The following is a 22105-nucleotide window of genomic DNA, read 5'->3' on the forward strand; positions in this document are numbered from 1 at the left end:
ATACCTCAAAGATACAACATATCTCCAAAACTAAATATTTCAACAATATCAAAGCTGTAAAATCAATCTTATCTACATTTTCTGTTCGCAGAAGTTATTTCAACAATACACAACCTTATTTCATATCCTTTGTGAAATAAGGATGAAATGTGAGAAACCACGATTTCCAAATTTAGCTACTAACAGATATAGAATGCAAAGAGTGTTCGGGCTATACAGGTAAGATTGATTTGAATACATCAAATAAGCAAATCGTAGCTTCTATGCAAATGAAAAGTTCTTGTAGCCAGGTTCAGAAGTTCAGCTTGGATATACCATCTGGTAAAACACGAATTGTTTTTCTTAATGATATCTGCCACGCAATGTGTGTAAAGTGCATATTTAGCGAAGAAATACATTTCACTTTGTAAGAAAATTAAATCTCTTTTATTACTTTTTAGCTGTAATGAATTGCTTTCTTGAATGCATGAGTGTAAATAGGACATAAAAGATATTAATATTAAATGTAAAGGACATAATATTGTAATGAGAAAAATACTTCACGAATGAGTTAATAGTCCAATCTTGCGGTTAAAAATGTTCCTATTATGTGCCCTCGAATTTTTTTTTTCTATTTATGTAATTACGCACTGTGAAGTCATTATAACCAGAAATTGTACACCAAATAATTTCACAAAATAAAATTTATCCTGAAACAACTCACTACTTGCGCATTTACTCTTTTACTTCCCTCTCCCAAACAAACAAACATACATTCCAATACTTATAAATTCCAACACCACAATGTTGTATATTGGGGTCGTACATGTCTCAGGCGTTTGTTCTATGGCCAAATAATAGTGAAAAAGGAAGGATAACCATTTCTCGAGTCTTAAGATAAATCTTTATTTTTTGAGTGTTTTGCCTAATGAACACCATATATAACTGACATTATAATTAATTGTATATGTAATGTATTTGCTTATTACATACTGCATGCAAGAAGAAAGAAAACACTGGTCATACATGAATTAGAAGCTCCAACCGGAAGTAGACTCAAATCTTGCAAACGGTGCGATATTGAGAAAAAATAATCGAAAAAATCTCCCCTTTATGATACCCCTTGCCGATTTTATATATATATATATATATATATATATATATATATATATATATATATATCAAGACGTCTTTCACTTGTGTCTGTAAAGGGACATGTACATATGTTGTGGGGAATGAGAAGGAGATTTATGCTCATATGCGAATAATGCGGTGTGTAGAGCGCAGGTTCAGCTAATATATATATATAGAGTGGTAATGAACTATACCGACAAACTGTAAGAGGTGATTCCTCACATCAAAATAAGAGAAAAAGTTCATATGGACTTATAGCGAAAAGAGCATAGTTTCAGTGTTAGGACCGTACAAAATCGTCAAAAAAGCCAAATTTCAACAGGCCGTATTTCGAATTCCAGAAACTGTGGATGGTTGTCCTTATCAGCGTAAATGAAGCCACGCATACCCAATCGAAACTGCATATTTCGTCAATTTTCAATAGGTATACAGGGTATTCCCTACAGGGTATAATTCTCAGATATGCTCTCAATAAAGTTTTCAGATATACCCAGATTTCAAGGACGGTCCAAAGTAAGCAGAAGGTAACCCTTGACAACAATGGACATCCAATGCTTCGGAGGGAAGTCGGAAGTGTTAGGAACCGGCAGCTCCATGTTTTTTCTGTTCGGAATAATGTGTGATTCGATGCATTTCTTCACGGTATATTTCACGTTTTCTTCACTTATAAGCGTGAAAGAAAACACTGCAGCATGCGTTTTCCCGAGGACAAGAAACCTTGCTGCTGACTATCCTTAACACTTCCAATATCGCGCCAAAGGATTCTATGTTTACGGCTATCAAGGCTTATCGTTTGCATACTTTGAATCAATCATAAAGTCAGAGCATATCTCAAAATTCGGTTAATGGCAAGTATGGGAATTTCACCCTGTTTGGAATACTCTATACACCCACTGAAAATTAACGAAATATGCATTTTTTGATTGCGTATGCGTGACTTCCTTTACGCTGATAAGGACCACCATCCAAAGTTTCTGGAATTCGAAATAGGGCTTGTTGAAATTTAGCTTTTTGGCGCTTTTGGACAGCCCTAACTCTGAAACTATTTACTTTTCCCCACAGGTCCATATAAACTTTTTCTCTTATTTTCATGTGAGGAATCATCTTTTACAGTTTGTCGCTATAGTTTATTAACACCCTATATATATATTAAGGTGGAGCGTTTTGCACTTTTGTTGGAAATTCGATGACGGCTAGTGCGGAAAAGGTGCCATTAGTGGCACCGACCTTACTGATTTTTTTTAATTTTTTGGACAACTCCTTACCCTGCCCCAACGGACTTAAAGCCTTTTAAGTGATTGGTTAGGCAACACGCACAACACCAATGACAGAAAAGCTACTTGTGGTCGTTTTAAGAGTTACCTGATGGCTATAATACAATTATTTTATTAAAAGAAACTTGTAGCAATGCCAGTATATTATTTTAAAATGTTTATGAGTCAAAGTACAGCCATATTAGCTCAATTATTAGAATTAATGTCCAGATTTTGTTTGGAATGCCACGTTAGCGATGATTATAGGCATAGCTCTTGATATAACAAGATTTGTCTTTTGACAACTCTTCGCTTGTTATATACACCGACAGCAAATGCCATCTAGTAAGCATTCGTGGTTGTTTACTTTGGCCACGCTCTTCGAGCGTCGTCGCAACGTCCGGCTTCATCCAGAAGATTCGCGCACCTCCCGCTCGCCTCGTTGGCTCCAGAACCTACGCCGACGTTTCTAGAATATTCACGCTCGAAGTTCGGCGGTGGTATAAATATTGCGTACTTCGGCCAAGCAATCCAACAGGCCAGTTTATTGCAGCTTAAGCTTTAACGGTTTTAGTTCGCTACTGTTTCTGTTAAGAGAGAGAGTTTGTGTATTGTACCTAAAGTTACAGTCTTCTTAGTGTGATACGATTCAGAGACAGTTTGTATACTTTGGTTTCCAAGTTCGGAAGCAATGGAAAGCAAGATGAAGAAAAAGCCTCATAGCAGACCAACGCGGGAAAGTGTGAAACGAGGCTTATTTGGCATTCCAAGTGAAATGAGTGAAGTGCAGTTACCCAGGTATGCGACATTATCATTGGTTTCGAAGTGGTTTAAGTGGTGACAAAAGTGTAACTAAATTACCAGTGACTGACATTTGTAAACTAGTTGGACAAAAAGTTGTACATATTTGGCGTACAGCAAGCATTCCTGTGGTTTCAGAAAAGAGAGTTTTTGACATGCTGAAAACATTTTATAATAAGTGTCGCATCAAGGAAAAACATTTCAGTCGACAAGGACAAGAAGCAATACTTCGTGCAGGTTTTGTTGCACATGCGGAAAAGTCTCTTTTTGATATTGCGTCTTGCAAATGTAAAACCGCCGAAGATTGCAACTGTGAGAGGACACGCAAGATTCCAAAACGACAATTCAAGTTTCTTTTGGACCAGAGAACATCACGGAAAATTAGCACTGGTAACACTGACATCCGAACAAGCAAATCTCTGTCAAAGATGTATTCCCGTAAAGTGAGCAGATTTAAGGGGAAGACAACCAAGAAAGGCGCTGGAAGTGTTGAAGCAAGTCCATCAACTAGTGGGATTAGGCATAGGCACAGGTCAAAGATACTGGCGTCGTCAGAGGAATCCAGCGAAGCTGTTGAATCGGGAAGCACGTCGGAATCTGACTTCGAGGTGCGACCAAGAAGGACACATAGCCTAAAGCGCATCTGCCTTCAAAATACATCGGAGGCAGCGTTTAGAACTGGAGCTTCAGACAGACAGGTTGCTCTGATCGCTTCTGCGATACTTCAGGACGCGAGACTCATAACGCCAGAGGACAAAAATCTTGTTGTTGACAGATCTAAGGTACGAAGAGGAAAGGATAAACTGGGTGAGAAGATCCAGAAAGAGAAGGCTCACCTAGGCCGGGCGATTACAAGTATCTACTTCGACGGAAAAAAATGATGCAACTCTTGTGCAAGAAACTACGAAGACGAGAGGTTACAGAAAAGCATATCACAGTTCTATCGGAGCCCGGTTCAGAATACTTGGGCCATGCCACACCTAAGTCAGGCACTGGCAAGGATATTGCCAACTATATTGGAGCTTTTAGAGAAGAACCAGTACGACATATCAAGTCTTGAGGCAGTCAGCAGCGATGGTGAAGCCACGAACACAGGATGGATAACGGCGTGATAAGTCAGATACAAAGATCCCTAGGAAAGGAACTGTAGCATCTCATTTGCCTTCTTCACATCAACGATACCGAACTGGATGGTGGACGACCGGATCCAACGCTTTTTCCGGCCCCATCGGAAAGAAATTAAAGGATTGTGAACGTTCACCGATCGTCTCCTTTACACCCAATCCCGTTGAACGGATGTCTGAAGTGGAAAAACCAGATGGTTTAAGCAGCGACCAGAATTATCTCTTTGAAATTTGTAAGGCTGTTGCTACAGGAATGTGTACTACCGATCTAGCAAACAGAAAACCAGGACCATTATCACATTCATGATGGCTTACATTGGCCTGTAGGATGCTTCGCCACTACATCAGTACTGATAAACCTAGTTCAAGTTTGTGTCTACTTTGCCAGTACATTGTTAAAGTATACGCTCCCGTCTGGTTATAATACGGCGAAATCCTTCATGCGAAATGGGTGCCATGCATCAATTTAGCATAGTTAAGCTATCACGTTTTCTGCCAGAAAATCTACAATACATAGTTCATTCTGTTCTACAAACGAACGGATATTACGCTCATCATGAAAACCTGCTGATAGCGATGACAGAGATGAAAATCCGCATATTCGAACGTTAGGCTGGAGAAGGATAAAAAAAAGTGTCGCAGCCAGGAGACTCCGAGATCAAGCCGCCCACGTGACTTCATTGTTCCGAAATTAAACTTTACAGCTGAAAATTACTACCACATGATTAATTGGCCTAAATGTCTAACAGAGCCGCCACACGAAACATAACAGATCAGCAGCTTGAAAAAAAAACATCCGAACTTCTGCTACTCTAACAACAACATTCCCTTGCCATAGTCAAGCTATGGAACGCACAATGAAGCTGGTGTCCGAGGCAGCGTCGAAAAGGTGCGGCCAGAACGCAAGAGATATCTACGTTAGAGCCAAGCTGAAGTCTAGAACAAGAATACCCTGCTTCGAGACCAAGAAGAACTACGTGAGCTAAGGTCAAATGTCAACGCATGTCTAATGGGTGGATGGGTGGGCGCAACTCGATGTGCAACCACCTCCCCGTGGAGAATTCTGGGTTATTTTGCGTACAGGGCAAAATAAGCGAAGAGTTGCACAAAGAAAAGCGTGTTATATCAAGGGTTATGCCTATAATCATCGTTAACGTGGCATTCCAAACAAAATCTGGACATTAATTCCAACAACTGAGCTAATATGGCTGTACTTTGACTCATAAACATTTTAAAATTATTTACTGGCATTGCTACAAGTTTCTTTTAATAAAATAATTGTATTATAGCCATCAAGTAACTCTAAAAACGACCACAAGTAGCTTTTCTGTCATTGATGTTGTGCGTGTTGTCTAACCAAACACTTAAAAAACTTTAAGTTCGTTGGAGCAGGGTAAGAGGTTGTCCAAAAAAATAATAATAAAAAAAAAGAAAATCAGTATGGTTGGTGCTACTAATGGCACCTTTTCCGCACTAGCCGTCATCGAATTTCCAACAAAAGTGCAAAACGCACCACCCTAATATTTTATATATATATATATATATATATATATATATATATATATATATATATATAACATGGTATACAGGGTACTTCAAAACAACACCGACAATGTTTGGCAAGTGATTCCTGACACCAAGATAAAACAAAAAGTATAGAACAACCAGGGTGCACAAATGCTTCCAAATAGGCTGCAGAAAACTTGACAAAATGAACTTTAAAGGTCCATAGCTCCAATACTATGGGACCTACCGTAGTCGGGTCAAGGCTTCACTTAGGAAATAGTATGTGCCCTATCCAAATATCCATGTTTCAGCATCCTAAGGTTCTTCCGCAACAAATTTTATAGAGGTAGTTTGGTTGCGAGCATTTAATTTGAAGTACTCATCAATTACCTTTATAAATATTATTGCGGAAGTACGTCAGGATTCTGAAACATTGATATTTCATTATTTTCACCTGGAGATTTAATTAGTGTTGGAATGGATTGAAAGCAGGGGCGGCGCAAGGGTTGCCCCCAAAGAAATATAGGATAATTCGAATATCTGTAACAAACATGTGACAAGAAAGTGGTAACTGTGTTCAGTACAGATGTTTCGGATAGTCATGATGCCACTAGCTTAATTATGAGCTGAAAACAGTAGTATGTTATGAAAGACAGAGGTACGTACGTGATGGTAACTGTGTACATGGGTAAGATGGAGGGGGAGGGTGGGCAATCACAAAAGAAAGAGGTGAGGAACTACTACTAGCACATGCGACAGTACAATAATTACACGGTAGGAGTGTGAAAGTCGTAGCAGAACGGCCCGCGCAGACGAACACAAATTATTCTGGGAAGCTGGTTCGGTGCAGGACGTCATATGTGTGCAGAGAACGTAAAATAAGACGACAAAGAAAGATGGTTGCAAAATCCCTTGGGTATCGTACAGAAAGAAGGCGAATACGTTTGGCACAAAGCATAGAACAAAACCATTAGACACTGCTCGTAAGACAAAGCCAAATAAACTACTGTGTAAACATCGTAAATGTACTGTACCTAAAACATAAGAGAATGTACTTACTATGTGCAGTTTCACAATAGATGTTCGAAATGACGTCTCCTGGCGTCGATGCATGCATAACAGCGTCGGGGAAGCTTTGTCGTACATGTGCAAATATCACTGGAGTGGTTCGGATGATGTCACTGGCAGCGAGGATGCGTGCCAGAAGGCCCTGTTTGCTCTCTACAGGAGTTTCGTAGACAAGGCTTTTCATGTAGCCCCACAAGAAGAAATCAGGTGGGGTGAGGTCCGGCAAACGAGCGGGCCATGCAACAGGACCCTCTCGCCCGATCTACATATCTAGGAATGTTTCATCAAGATAAGCACGAGCAACAGCAGCAAAGTTTCCTGGGCGCTCCATCATGCTGAAACCACATCTGCTGTCGAACAACAAGCGGGACAGTTTCTAATAGTTCTGGAAGACGATATGGGCCTCGTAAGTAGTCACCAACGATGTCTGCCCCACATGTTCACTGCAAATTTCTCTCCATGGCTCCGTACAATTGTTGCGTGAGGGTTTTTGGCGGTACATACGTGACTACTACGACTATTAAACACACCGTCTCTGGTGAAACAGGCTTCATCGGTGAACAATACCGAGGCGTGAAATTGAGGATCGGCCACACAGCGCTGCACAAGCCATTCACAAAATACGACACGAGAGTCGAAATAAGCTTCACTCAGTGTTTGCACTCTTTGTAGATGGTAGGGATGCAATTCCTGTTCATGTAGTACCTTCCACACAGTACTGTGTGCCACTCTCATGTCATGTGCTATGGTACGAGTGCTTGTTGAAGGTTGCTCCCCCACATGTGCAAGCACCTTGTTAGTAAAATAAATGAATTTTCTATTTTGTTTGTTTAGTGTGTATTCGTGTCTACTGTTGTTCTCAGATGTTCGCTTTCTCGGGACCAAGGTGCGTTTGAGTATATCACCAGTTTAACCAGCTACAAGTCTATGTGGTCATCACAGAAGAATAGCTCGCAACCGGGGATGCACTCACTCGCTCCATAGTCATGGGAGAAAGAATCGAACTCAGAAGACCTGCCCTACAAGTGTATTATCTAAATGAAGTTTGCGCAACGGAAAAAAAAATATAAATAAACTCGAAAATTTGGAAAGTAAATAAAAAAAAATAAATCTCAGGATTCGTGACATTCACTGATGGGTTCCCCGTAACGTTTCACTCATATCATTTTCCCCTCGATGATTCCTTTATCGGATTGATAGGAAGACGCACTATTGATCTCGACTAAATCATGTTTTACTATAAAAAATTCTACTCTACTGTATCTCTGTTATATGGAATAAAACATAATTGTCAACCTGAAGCTTTACTTGTTTCACCGAAGCTTTATACAAACTGTTTACATTTAGTTTAGGGGCACAACAATACATCGCATTACACTTTAAAGAATCATTTTACCGTGCGTGTCACAATTCGTGACCAACCATTTTTAAAATATTACATGCACACATACTCTCATAACTTTCAATTTTATTTCACATATTCCCAATATTTATTACTTTATTAATAGTCACTTATTTTCGACTATATCAAGGAAAGTGCCTCTTACTGGCATTCATATCTTTCATTAAAAAAAAAAAATCTTATGTTTTAGCTGTTCACAGCAGCTACAATTACTAGGCACCCTTTTCCTATATTTATTCATTTCTTGCCTACACATTTTATTACAAAAAAAATACACATGAAATTACTAAATCCTTAACCTACACTAACCTAAGACACATTCACACTACACACTCACACCAACAAATTTGTTTTATAACGTAAAAACGCTTTGGTTGGCAGTCCAGGCCACATTTCTTTTAATGGGATTCTGTTACTTAAAAAAAAAAAATTATATGAATGTTCGCACGGTGTAGGGAACCAATTGCCCCTATCGGAAACTTATGACAAAACGACCCATCGTGCTTCTTTTATCAAAGTACAGCTTCGGTTTGTTTCTAATACTTTACGGATACGTTAAGATTAAAAAAACTTTTAAAAGAAAATAAAATATATTGAATATATGTTCTATACCGGAGAACGTCATTCCTATCCTATTTGTTTAGCTGGGTTCTAATGTACAGCCAAATGATGCATAGCCAAAAAAAAAAAAAAAATCACAACAATAATAAAGAATAATGCATATAGCCTTTCACAAGATTTTTGCTTTCTTTGAATAACAGGAATTTTGATGGTCACTCTAAATGAAAATTTTACACTCGCATGTATATTCCGTCAGTATTTGCTCTACCTTTTATTCCCCCCCCCTTTATAGATAAGCCTAAGCCGTCACATATTGTCTCAGTAATTGTATAGATCCTACGGGAAAGGAATTTACGAAGACATAGTTATATTATTATGTTTCACTAAACACCATATTCCAACGGTATACCTTGGTGAATTTCGAGGTTAAAAAGAAAATATTCATAAATCCAGGCTACCAAGTTACTTCGCTTGAAACCACTTTAGAAATAAAGTAAATCTTACTTACAGTTCGGATGAGTTTGTATGCAAGCAGAATCCAATGTTGTCCTTACAAGTACCCGTTCCTGTTAACCATTCTTATTTATTTTTGTGATGGATTTCATAGTTCCAGAAGAAACAAATATCACTCACATCCTTTATAATATACAGTCCAACCTGAACCAGTTAAAGGCTATTAACTATCACGGTTCTTCCAAAAAATCAGGATCCAATTATGTAGAAATCAGATTTCGTCCATAGTGCATACAGACAAGTTACAACATTGGGCTGCTTCGCTTCACTAATTCCCCTCGCTACTCGCTCCGTTCCGTTCAATAAATAACACAAAATTTATCGCAAATTTTGCAATCGAATCTTTTTAGATCTTTTAGTAGGAAAAAACCGTTCTGGAGCGGCTTTCTTTACCACTTTATGCCGATAATATCTGACGGGCGATAACTGAGGATTGCTTTCTTAGGCTGACGCCATTACAGTACAACAACAATGTGACGTAACAGTCTGAAGATTGAAGATGAGCTAATTATCATAGAGTTCAAAGGAAAGCGACCAATTATAAATAATTCTGTAAATCTGTGCTACTGACGTCACACAAGACAAGATTGAAGATGATGCACCAAAACCGAGTGAATCTTGACGATTTTCTATCAAAATGGCTGAAAATCTAAAGAATTTTATGAAGAATAATTTTTGAATAAAATTTTAAAGAAAATTTTGGGAGAATTTTCAGAATGTTTGGAGATAGGAAAAGCGTTCTACAGATGAAAATAAAAGAAATAAGCAGAATATTATTAAAGAAATATAGGAAATTAAGATAGAAATAAACAAAACATAGACGTTAAATACGAAATAAAATCCTAAACCTATTTTAATGCACGTCCTAATTCAATCCTACCTTCTAATATTACAAGAAAATTAAATGACAACATTACATCCTTACATATCCTATATTATATATTATTCTACATTATTATACAGGGCGTTCGAAAATTTTCAACATGATAACTCCATCATCTTCCGCGGTCCTTGGAGAAAAAAATTTTTTTTCTTACATCATGAATACACTAACATCATTTATCTACACTAAAAGAAAAATAAACATCATTCATACTAATCTAAATCTCTTAACCTAATTAAAATCCTAAAATGTTTTATTTACGCCTTCGAGCTTTTATGGATTCTCTGCCTCGCCAAGAAGTTGTCGTCGCTTGAGATCTGAACATCGAAAAAGTTTTAGGTTGTCGTAGCTTTGCACTCCAATATTCTCTCCTGATAATGTTTGAAGTTGAGCTGAATTCTTAAAAAGTTTAGTTACCAAATATGGTCCGAGATATGTGAACATGAATTTTGAGAATACCTTCTTTGGTACCGATGATAAGTAATGGGTCTTTAACATTACCAGAGAACCTTCTTTTATCTCATCTTTTCCTTTCTTTTCTTCCTCTTTCCTTTCTTTTTTCGGTTTTATCGCAGGTATGGAAATAACGAATTTCTTATCGTCTGGTACGGATTCAGATTCCTTTGGCCAATAGAAATTTCGTTTGAAATCCTGAGAAGCTGAGTAAGAGAGGAATATCTCCGCCGGAGTGCATCCCAGGGATTCACACATTGAATGATTGCATAAGTCTTGCGCCTCCTTGAGATAATAGCTCCATCTGGCTTGATTATCATGACAATATAGACGAAGTATCCGATGGAGGTCTCGATGCCTTCTTTCGACAATGCCATGGGAAGCAGGATGATGAGAGATAAACCACCAATCGAGCATTGTAATGTCGGTGACGGGTATGTGAGAATGACCCCTCGGTCACCATCACTCACATTCCCGTTCATCGATCACGAAGCAAATCGAAAACACAGGAGTAATTGTGCGATGTTCCAAAATTTCTATATCTCTCGAAACGTTCAATTTTGAATTGACTAAAGGTTTACTATCCAAAACAAGATTATCCGCCAAACATGAATTTTGATAGGTCGAAACTTTACACAAAGTGGTGTTACCGTCTTCTTCTTCTTCTTCTTGGGGAGTCAGGGAATCCATCTCGCAGTTCGCAATCTCCCCTACTGAGAACTGCGATATGCATTTCCCGTCCAGTTTTCATTCGTTTGACTTCCGACTGACGTTGGTGCGAACGTCGGGTAAGATGGGCACGATCCCGCCACAGTCGCCATGTTCACCCCTGGGGAAGGTGTTGTATGGGGTACACTACCCCCTCCAGGTGGTGGTACACCCGATGCATATGGCGGACTCGCACGCATCCTACCAGAAGTTCCATTTCCATTTGGGAAAACCTGGGATCCACTTGGGTAATTCCCGTATTCTCCACTATTTCCATAGCCATAGGCTACTCCTGGTCCCTCTCGGTATGGGTCATACCGCGGTCTTCCCGGGCCACGACCTCTCATATTTCTGTTGTAGGCATTTCCGTTCCTCCATCGATTCCTGTAAGGATATCGTGATTTCCACCCTTCCGTACTGGAAGAATCTCGTGAGTTACTCATCAGAGTTTTTTCCTTAGTCTCTTCGGTTTGTGAGGACGACTCCTTGGTTTGTTTCCCTCCTTTTCCAAACTTCTTTTGGACCATTACTTGTCGTACGAAAGGTTTCCTCCATTTTCTCTGAGTCACGGCTCCAGTGTGTTCTGGGTAACCCTCTAATTCGGTTAATTTTAAAATTAACTGTTGTGTGGATTTGGGTTCCACAGCTCTTAATATCTTAGACTCATTCGGAGGCAAACAGTCAAGCAGGATTTCGATTAGTTCCCCTTCATCCGGATGATGCACGACCGCATAATACTCCGCTATCACCTTCCAGGCGAAGTCTCTCAAACGAGGGTATTTCGTCCGGTCATATCGCATGTTTTGTACGAATTTCTTCTGTAGGCGCTCCATCCGTAAAGAGAGAAAACTGTCCCTGAATAATCGAACAAAATCATCGTAGGTTCGTATCTGTTCTTCGACCGTTTTATACCAAGCTCTAGCCCCCTCTGTCAAACAACGTGGCAATAATAATAATTTTTCTCGGTCGGAAGCCTCTAACAATTGGAAAGTCTGTTCCAAGTTTTCGAGGAATAAACTAGCTTGTCCGAATTCCCCTGTAAACATGGGTAAGTTCCGAATTTCTGACAATCGGATGCTGATATGTTTGTTGCCGTTTGCTGTGTCCGCACGTCCATTGGTGTTCTGAGGAGTGCCACACTCTAATACGGGGCCCCTTTCCGTCGGTAAATTTTGTCCAAAAGTTACAAGGTTATTTAAATTTTGACCTAATGAAGATTTCTCGGAGATGGTAGTCCCCGCATGATTGTGCCCCTCCTCCAGAACTCCAACGCTCGTACGCACCCCACTCGGAATAATCTGAGCTGACATTAGTGGAACATGCGTGAGTTGGCAACACTGATGAGGCAGACAGGTCACACTTGTCAAAGGAACGCGCCTAATTACCCCTTCATTTCTCTTTCCATCAATTCTTTCATCCATCCGTCTCACCACCTCATTTGGCATATGACTGGAAAGTCGGGTGACATTTCCACAAATTGCATCCCTGGCCGTTGACAGGCACCCTGACACCGTCACTGTAGTGATGGTTGCAGTCTCCCGAACCGAAGATACTGGAACCTCCACTAAAGCATCAGAATCTGAGCCGTCTGAATCAACGGATCCAGTATACAAACGTTTCCTATTTTCCTTAGGTACTCTATTCATGACGCGGTTCGTAAGTGTCTGTACTTTGATCTCAAATTGCCGATAGTCGTCTTTTTGTTGTGATTCGAGACGTGAAATTTCCTTAGCTAGAGAGTCACATCTACGATTCACGGTGCATTCCGACAGACGCAACTCCTTTCCCACACCCGTTACGCGCTCATCCAATGTTTCGCGATAATTTGTGAAAGTGGACTGAAGGTCCTGGACGTCTTGACGTACCTCCTCCACGTCTTTACTTACACGTTCGAACTTCTCTGTGATAATGGTATTTGTCTCTAGCTTAAACTGTTCAAACCGGTTATTGAGATCCTGAATGCTATCAGTTACTTTAGAAAATCTGTCATTTATCTGCCCTAACGCAAAGTTTACATTTTCGAATCTAGTATTTACATTAGCATTAACTTGTTCTAACTGAGTGTTCATATTAGCATTGACTTGTTCTAACTGAGTACTAGCATTACCAAATTTCTGATCAAATTTTTAACTTAATGTTTGAGTAAATTGCTGTAAAAGTTCAGCTAAGTTAGACGTGGACTGTGACTCTACCGATTCCTGCACTACAGTATCATTCTCTACCTCGGTCACCTGCGGAAGAACTACCAGTGAACCCCTCTCCGTGTCATTTTCTCCATTGGACGCCGGCAAGTCTACCTGTGCCGCACGTTTTACAGTACAATATTTGCAATACCACGGTTCCACACTTTGTTGCAGTTCGGTGACTTCCGTTTCCGATAATCCCTGGCATTGGGAATGAATCCACAATTGACAATCGTCACAAAAGACGCTTACTCCTTCTATTAGTTCGTCACAAAAACTATAGTTGTCCACAGACTGATTGGTCTCACTTAACTTTTTACACGACATATTTTCTCTTCCCTTTTTTACAAACTTTCATAAAATTCCCCGGATCTACCAATTACTCAGACAATATGCAACTATTCCTGCTCATCTATAAAGATTTACCACTTTCTTCAACTCGCTTTTTTTTTTTTTTTTTTTTTTTTGTGACCATCCTTCCTTGAGAATGATATAATCGAAACATTACAAGTTCCATCACCGAATATCATCCTGGCTGGCGTAGCCAAATTTGTTAGTAAAATAAATGAATTTTCTATTTTGTTTGTTTAGTGTGTATTCGTGTCTACTGTTGTTCTCAGATGTTCGCTTTCTCGGGACCAAGGTGCGTTTGAGTATATCACCAGTTTAACCAGCTACAAGTCTATGTGGTCATCACAGAAGAATAGCTCGCAACCGGGGATGCACTCACTCGCTCCATAGTCATGGGAGAAAGAATCGAACTCAGAAGACCTGCCCTACAAGTGTATTATCTAAATGAAGTTTGCGCAACGGAAAAAAAAAATATAAATAAACTCGAAAATTTGGAAAGTAAATAAAAAAAAATAAATCTCAGGATTCGTGACATTCACTGATGGGTTCCCCGTAACGTTTCACTCATATCATTTTCCCCTCGATGATTCCTTTATCGGATTGATAGGAAGACGCACTATTGATCTCGACTAAATCATGTTTTACTATAAAAAATTTCTACTCTACTGTATCTCTGTTATATGGAATAAAACATAATTGTCAACCTGAAGCTCTACTTGTTTCACCGAAGCTTTATACAAACTGTTTACATTTAGTTTAGGGGCACAACAATACATCGCATTACACTTTAAAGAATCATTTTACCGTGCGTGTCACAATTCGTGATCAACCATTTTTAAAATATTACATGCACACATACTCTCATAACTTTCAATTTTATTTCACATATTCCCAATATTTATTACTTTATTAATAGTCACTTATTTTCGACTATATCAAGGAAAGTGCCTCTTACTGGCATTCATATCTTTCATTTAAAAAAAAATCTTATGTTTTAGCTGTTCACAGCAGCTACAATTACTACAGCAGATTTCAGATGGGAAGCGACATGGCCTTGAGTTGGCTTTACGCGGCGCCCAATTGGCTTTGAGCGGTGTTGACAATTCGCGACAAGCAGTTCTGCACGCTGACTTCTCGCGCTACTGCGAATCTTGACAATAGCAGAGGCGCTTATTAGAAATATTGTATTAGCACATTAACTGCTCACTTTACGAAGTAGAGAAAAGAATTACGAACACATACGTGAAAACTACATCTTTTTATGACAACTGGTTGTCATGATACACGCTTTGAAAGGTTTCCATATAAAACAATTAGTAAAACGAGCGTTGAGTCCCGTCTAATTTCCAATGGATTTTTCTTCGATTTGGAAATGGAACTCAACTTTTATTAAAGGATAATCAGGGGTGTAACCAACAGGTTGTTCTAGGGGAACATTACTTTCAGGGGGAGGAACGCTTTTCACGCATTAAAAACAGAACAAATGACCTCTTTCAGGATATGAAAGCATTTTAACTCACCATGTATACTATACACATATTATGTTTTCTCGATGCTACCTTAACAAAAGACGGATCTTGACAGTACTGAAGTTGAAAAGCGGATTGTAAGAGATAAATCAACAAGCTATTCATAAAAAAACAAATGCTGTTTCTAGCAGTCTGTTTATCCGACTTTGTGTTTATGTAGGTTAAAATACTAAAGGGAAAAAACTCGAAAAAATATCAACTCAGATATTATTGTGCAATAATATAGTAGTGAGAGATCCTGGGGGGACTGAGGGAGCCAGGGCCCTCATTTTATTTGTAAATGCGCAATATTAGGCATAATTTGAATGCAATTTGTCACAAAATCATCATATATGCTTTCTGCATCTGAATGCAACCCCCCCCCCCCCCCAATTTACAGAGAAATCAGCGTCCTTGTAATTAGGTACAGAAACTGTATTGATGATGTTTTCTTTTTTCTTTTTTTAAAAATCGTATTTTATTATAAACGTTCCTAATTTGCATTAACTATTAAATAAGTTTACTAAACATATACTAGATGAACCTCATTTCGAGGCTGGAAATAGTTTGGAAAATCAAGGCCCTCTTTTCCCCCGTTTCTACACCCTTGAGAATAGTAAGCGATCGAATTAAATAACAAGCCTCTGCAATTTGATTCATTTATATATATATAATATACATATTCGATTCCCGGCGGGAGCTCATGTGGAAGAACAGAAGGTATGGGACATTCGTAATATTGTTTTGAAATTGCCTTCATGCAAGATTCTTCCTTATTCGACAGAAGAAACGCAGTATGATTTTTTTTTCTTCGTTTCAATACCTTACGTATGTGTGGCCAATTACGTAATCCTTCTTTACTCCTCTAGCAGGGATGCAAAAGCACCAGGCGTCTGAGTGGTGTCATAAATTATTGTAACCCAAAACAAACTCGACCATATCGCGTTGCTTACGAATCAGATGGATTGTTGTTGAGACCTACATCAAGTATAAGAGTATGTTATTATAGGAACAGACATGGAAGCAAAGGAGCTGATTGTGTGTGTAGGAACGCAACTTCTCTTCTAGCATAAACAGAATTCATCAGTGTCTAGGTTGCTTTCTTTCGTGGTAGTTCATTTGTTCTCCAAAATTATAGTTGACAATGTCTTTAAGGAAACCGAGTACAAGTGCGGAATTTTCTTTAGAAAAAAAAAAAGTGCTACGAAGTGAAGCTCGAAGAATTATTTTTTTGTGTTTATAATTTTTGGAACTCATAATAAAAAATTTACAAGAGTCAGATTCAGACAATGGCGAAATATTAATTGACATAGACGATAGTGAAAGTAGTGTTGAAGACGAACGTTTAGCAGTTCCACTGGAATAAGTTAATAGGTAGGTTATTCAGTTGCTATATATACTTCTAGGATACACAGCCAAAATCTTTGAGTTTGCTGGAATAGTATATTTACATTGTGAATAATGTTGCCAATGTATGTGTAATAATCTCTCAACTAGAGGAAGAGCGAGAAGGGAAAGGGGAGTCCGAAATCCAGCAACACCGCGCGGAATATCCCACAGCATTGGCTACTGCCCGTGATGCTTTACATCTGAAAAACACAATAGGTACCCTTTTCCTATATTTATTCATTTCTTGCCTACACATTTTATTACAAAAAAAAAAATACACATGAAATCACTAAATCCTTAACCTACACTAACCTAAGACACATTCACACTACACACTCACACCAACAAATTTGTTTTATAACGTAAAAACGCTTTGGTTGGCAGTCCAGGCCACATTTCTTTTAATGGGATTCTGTTACTTAAAAAAAAAAAATTTATATGAATGTTCGCACGGTGTAGGAAACCAATTGCCCCTATCGGAAACTTATGACAAAACGACCCATCGTGCTTCTTTTATCAAAGTACAGCTTCGGTTTGTTTCTAATACTTTACGGATACGTTAAGATTAAAAAAACTTTTAAAAGAAAATAAAATATATTGAATATATGTTCTATACCGGAGAACGTCATTCCTATCCTATTTGTTTAGCTGGGTTCTAATGTACAGCCAAATGATGCATAGCCAAAAAAAAAAAAAAAAAAAAAAAAAAAAAAAAAAAAAAAAATCACAACAATAATAAAGAATACTGCATATAGCCTTTCACAAGATTTTTGCTTTCTTTGAATAACAGGAATTTTGATGGTCACTCTAAATGAAAATTTTACACTCGCATGTATATTCCGTCAGTATTTGCTCTACCTTTTATTCCCCCCCCCCCCTTTATAGATAAGCCTAAGCCGTCACATATTGTCTCAGTAATTGTATAGATCCTACGGGAAAGGAATTTACGAAGACATAGTTATATTATTATGTTTCACTAAACACCATATTCCAACGGTATACCTTGGTGAATTTCGAGGTTAAAAAGAAAATATTCATAAATCCAGGCTACCAAGTTACTTCGCTTGAAACCACTTTAGAAATAAAGTAAATCTTACTTACAGTTCGGATGAGTTTGTATGCAAGCAGAATCCAATGTTGTCCTTACAAGTACCCGTTCCTGTTAACCATTCTTATTTATTTTTGTGATGGATTTCATAGTTCCAGAAGAAACAACTATCACTCACATCATTTATAATATACAGTCCAACCTGAACCAGTTAAAGGCTATTAACTATCACGGTTCTTCCAAAAAATCAGGATCCAATTATGTAGAAATCAGATTTCGTCCATAGTGCATACAGACAACTTACAACATTGGGCTGCTTCGCTTCACTAATTCCCCTCGCTACTCGCTCCGTTCCGTTCAATAAATAACACAAAATTTATCGCAAATTTTGCAATCGAATCTTTTTAGATCTTTTAGTAGGAAAAAACCGTTCTGGAACGGCTTTCTTTACCACTTTATGCCGATAATATCTGACGGGCGATAACTGAGGATTGCTTTCTTAGGCTGACGCCATTACAGTACAACAACAATGTGACGTAACGGTCTGAAGATTGAAGATGAGCTAATTATCATAGAGTTCAAAGGAAAGCGACCAATTATAAATAATTCTGTAAATCTGTGCTACTGACGTCACACAAGACAAGATTGAAGATGATGCACCAAAACCGAGTGAATCTTGACGATTTTCTATCAAAATGGCTGAAAATCTAAAGAATTTTATGAAGAATAATTTTTGAATAAAATTTTAAAGAAAATTTTGGGAGAATTTTCAGAATGTTTGGAGATAGGAAAAGCGTTCTACAGATGAAAATAAAAGAAATAAGCAGAATATTATTAAAGAAATATAGGAAATTAAGATAGAAATAAACAAAACATAGACGTTAAATACGAAATAAAATCCTAAACCTATTTTAATGCACGTCCTAATTCAATCCTACCTTCTAATATTACAAGAAAATTAAATGACAACATTACATCCTTACATATCCTATATTATATATTATTCTACATTATTATACAGGGCGTTCGAAAATTTTCAACATGATAACTCCATGTTGGGAGGTATCAACCTATTCTTCGAAGGCAGACGTCCTGGTAATTCTGTGTCCCCCGCGGTGGTGAAATTGTGGTCGCAACGTCCCGTTTCCCGCAAACGCTGCAAAACACGCGAGAACATGGAACGCATGGGATGTCTCCTTTGCGGAAATCCTGCACGATATACCTCTCCTTTTCAAGGCAGTTTAAATTCGCCATTCCGTACGTAAAAACCATACCTGCGAACTCGTCAAACGCAAACTCCATTGCACTGAAAAGATAATTTACACAAACTACAACCAGACGAACAGACACCAGTCTATCAACACTTCAACTGCATTTGACGAAACTCTCACAGGCAACTGACAGTTGCTGCGGAAGACACGAGAATCTTTCGAACTGCAGTAGAGAGGGCGTGCTTACATTCGTGCTATTGTTGGTGTCGACTGGCACACGTCTACAGGCTCTTTACATACACTACCTGTGTTTGTCTTGTTTCAAACAGATAATGTATTCACAGCTATTACGTGTAAGAAAATAACTGAATCACTTGCTTCTGTCAATACAATCGGTAAACGTCGTCTGTAACTTTTGTGATACATTAACATAATTTCAAGTAGACCAACATGAAGCTAACATGAATCATTTGTGTTCGTCTGAGCGGAGAGTTGAAGTGGGTCACGTAAGACAAGTATGAGCGTAGATCGGACAAAAGTTCTTTCACAACATACTACTGTGTTCCGCTCATAATTAAGCTAGTGGCATCATGATTATCCGAAACATCTGTACTGAGCACAGTTACCAATTTCTCGTCGCATGTTCGCTGCAGATGTTCGAAACATCCTATATTTCTTTGGGGGCTACCCTTGCACCGCCCCTGCTTTCAATCCATTCCAACATTAATGAAATCTGTAGATAAAAATAATGCACACTGCCCTTGACCGGATCTTAATTCGACATTTGCTTCCTGAGTTATGGCCATTTTTGTACCGTTGCGACAAATTGTCGGCGGCTCCTATCTCCGAAACGGAGCATTTTCGGACACTCGTTTCTATCCTTAAACTGTATATATATATATATATATATATATATATATATATATATATATATATATATATATATATATATATATATATTTTTAACATTGGACTGGCAACACTAACCAAGCCCTACGCACTCGAAAGTATGCTTTAGTATTCTATGCCTACCACATTAATGGCTGATTCTCAGCATAGAGTTGTGTATGTGCGAGCATCAGTAAAGTGAATTGACTGTTGTCATAGAATATCTCGCCAAATGTGAGGTGAGCTCTTCTGTGATCTGATTTCTGAATAAATAAAGTAATAATAATAATAATAATAATAATAATAATAAAAAGCAGCTGACATCCATCAGGAACTATAAACCATTTACTAACGATTTAATCTGCGACATGCTATCCAAAACTGGCAAAGAGGAATGTTATGGTCTGGAATTCTTCTGATTTATGACCCTGCTCCCAGATGCTTACACTGTTGAGGCAGTTCAAAAATTACGACGGAAACATTTTTAATTATCCCTTCATACAGTCCCGACCCTGTCCCTAATAATTTTTATTTTATTTATTTATTTATTTTTTGTTCATTCACCTGAAAAGGTGCCTACTTCACAACGTTTCAATGACAGTGAAGTTCTCAAAGTATCACTTCTTGACTTGCTGAAATCTCAGGTGGCAGATTTTTACAGGAAGTCTACGAAAGCTTGTGCCAACTACCAAAAATGTTTGGAACTTCATGGTGACTATGTATAAAAATAGTACTGTATGTTTGTAAAGAATCAACAATATTTTTTTCTTTTAATTTCTTCTTTGCAATAACCAATTGCCCTTCTCTTTAGCATGCGAATCGTAATCTGCTCGAAAGCACACACACAACACCATGATTATAATAAATATCCATAACAATCATGATTATCACTTACTTTTGTCATCCTCTGTAGAGAACAAGTTCCAATAAGTTCCTGCAGCGAGTGAACACAGGAAAAAGGACAAAATTAACATAACTGGAACAATGTACGATTCGCCCATTGCAGGAAGCCTGAAATGAGAAAATAATTATTCTGTAGAAGGTAAATAAAAGAGTTCCTTTATGAAGACCTAAATTTCTCTTTACAAACCACGTTAAATACATTATATTTGTGTGTAATGAAGTGGAAATACGAAAAGCGTCCTTAAAGTACGCTCACATGGCATCAGGGTTGGCAAAAACCATAGTTTTCATTGAAAAAATCAAAAAACCCGTTTTTTGTTTAAACCTGGTTTTTTGGTTTAAACCGTTTTTTTGTTTGTTTGTTTGTTTGTTTAAATAATTTGCTGTATGTATTTATATCACATATCGACAGAAATAAGTTTGTTTTGTCTTGGTGTTATTATGCAACAACCGGGTTATGCTGAAAGGGGTTACATAAGCTTAAAGCGGAATCCAAACCGCTTCTCAGCTTACATCCAAAAGAAATTGTCCTCCATTTGAACTCGAAACCGGGACTAATTGGCCACAAATGCGATACGTCTGTCGACTCTCACGAGGGGCTCCTGACAAAATTGGTTGTACTGATCTTTACATACTTGTTAATGTAATTGTCAAGTAATTTCAGAAGGACAAAAAGATAAACAAACAGTTGCACAAGTGAAACTATACAGAATTACATATGAACAATTTCAAAATTTTGCAGAGTACAGAACTAATTTAATCCAAGTTAGTTCACTGCGACTTTTATTAGTCCAAGTTTAAAGAAATACGACGACTTAATTGGCGTATCAGTAAGAAAAGTGAATAAAGATACGTATTATTTGAGTTCACTTTGGCTCTGACCCATTTATACATAAATAGATACCAAAGATGCTTCTGATTTCAATAAATGCCTCTCGTGGGGTTTGTATAACCCCCCCCCCCCAACAAAAAAAGTATGCCATTTTGATGTATTTTATCAATAGTAAACATTATTAAAACGAAACAACATTTAGAATTTTTCTTTACAATTGCATAACAATAATAACACATTATAAAATACATCACAAAAGAAACATTCATAAACTTGAAAAAAAAAGAAAAGAAAGAATAAAAAAAGAAAAGAAAGTTGCTTTTGTAATATAATCTCTTTGAATAATGAATGGGAAATTTAGGTCTGAATATAATACGAAGAACTGAAACTTGATAACCCACAATGTG

The 22105-nt window shown here is 38.0% G+C and overlaps 1 protein-coding gene across 2 annotated transcripts in view; it reads right to left on the bottom strand.

The window, feature by feature from the left end:
- LOC145671177 (chitinase-3-like protein 2) overlaps positions 1–22105 on the bottom strand; it is an 84848-nt gene that overhangs the window by 38461 nt on the left and 24282 nt on the right. For both annotated transcript variants that reach the window (XM_081740025.1, XM_081740026.1), the window contains exon 2: positions 20859–20974. In XM_081740025.1, coding sequence (XP_081596151.1) covers positions 20859–20974 — 116 coding nt within the window. The remainder of the gene's footprint in view (positions 1–20858; positions 20975–22105) is intronic.

The sequence above is a fragment of the Thermobia domestica genome, chromosome 15 (assembly GCF_964235325.1).
Source record: "Thermobia domestica chromosome 15, izTheDome1.hap1.1, whole genome shotgun sequence".
Taxonomy (NCBI): Eukaryota; Metazoa; Arthropoda; class Insecta; order Zygentoma; family Lepismatidae; genus Thermobia; species Thermobia domestica.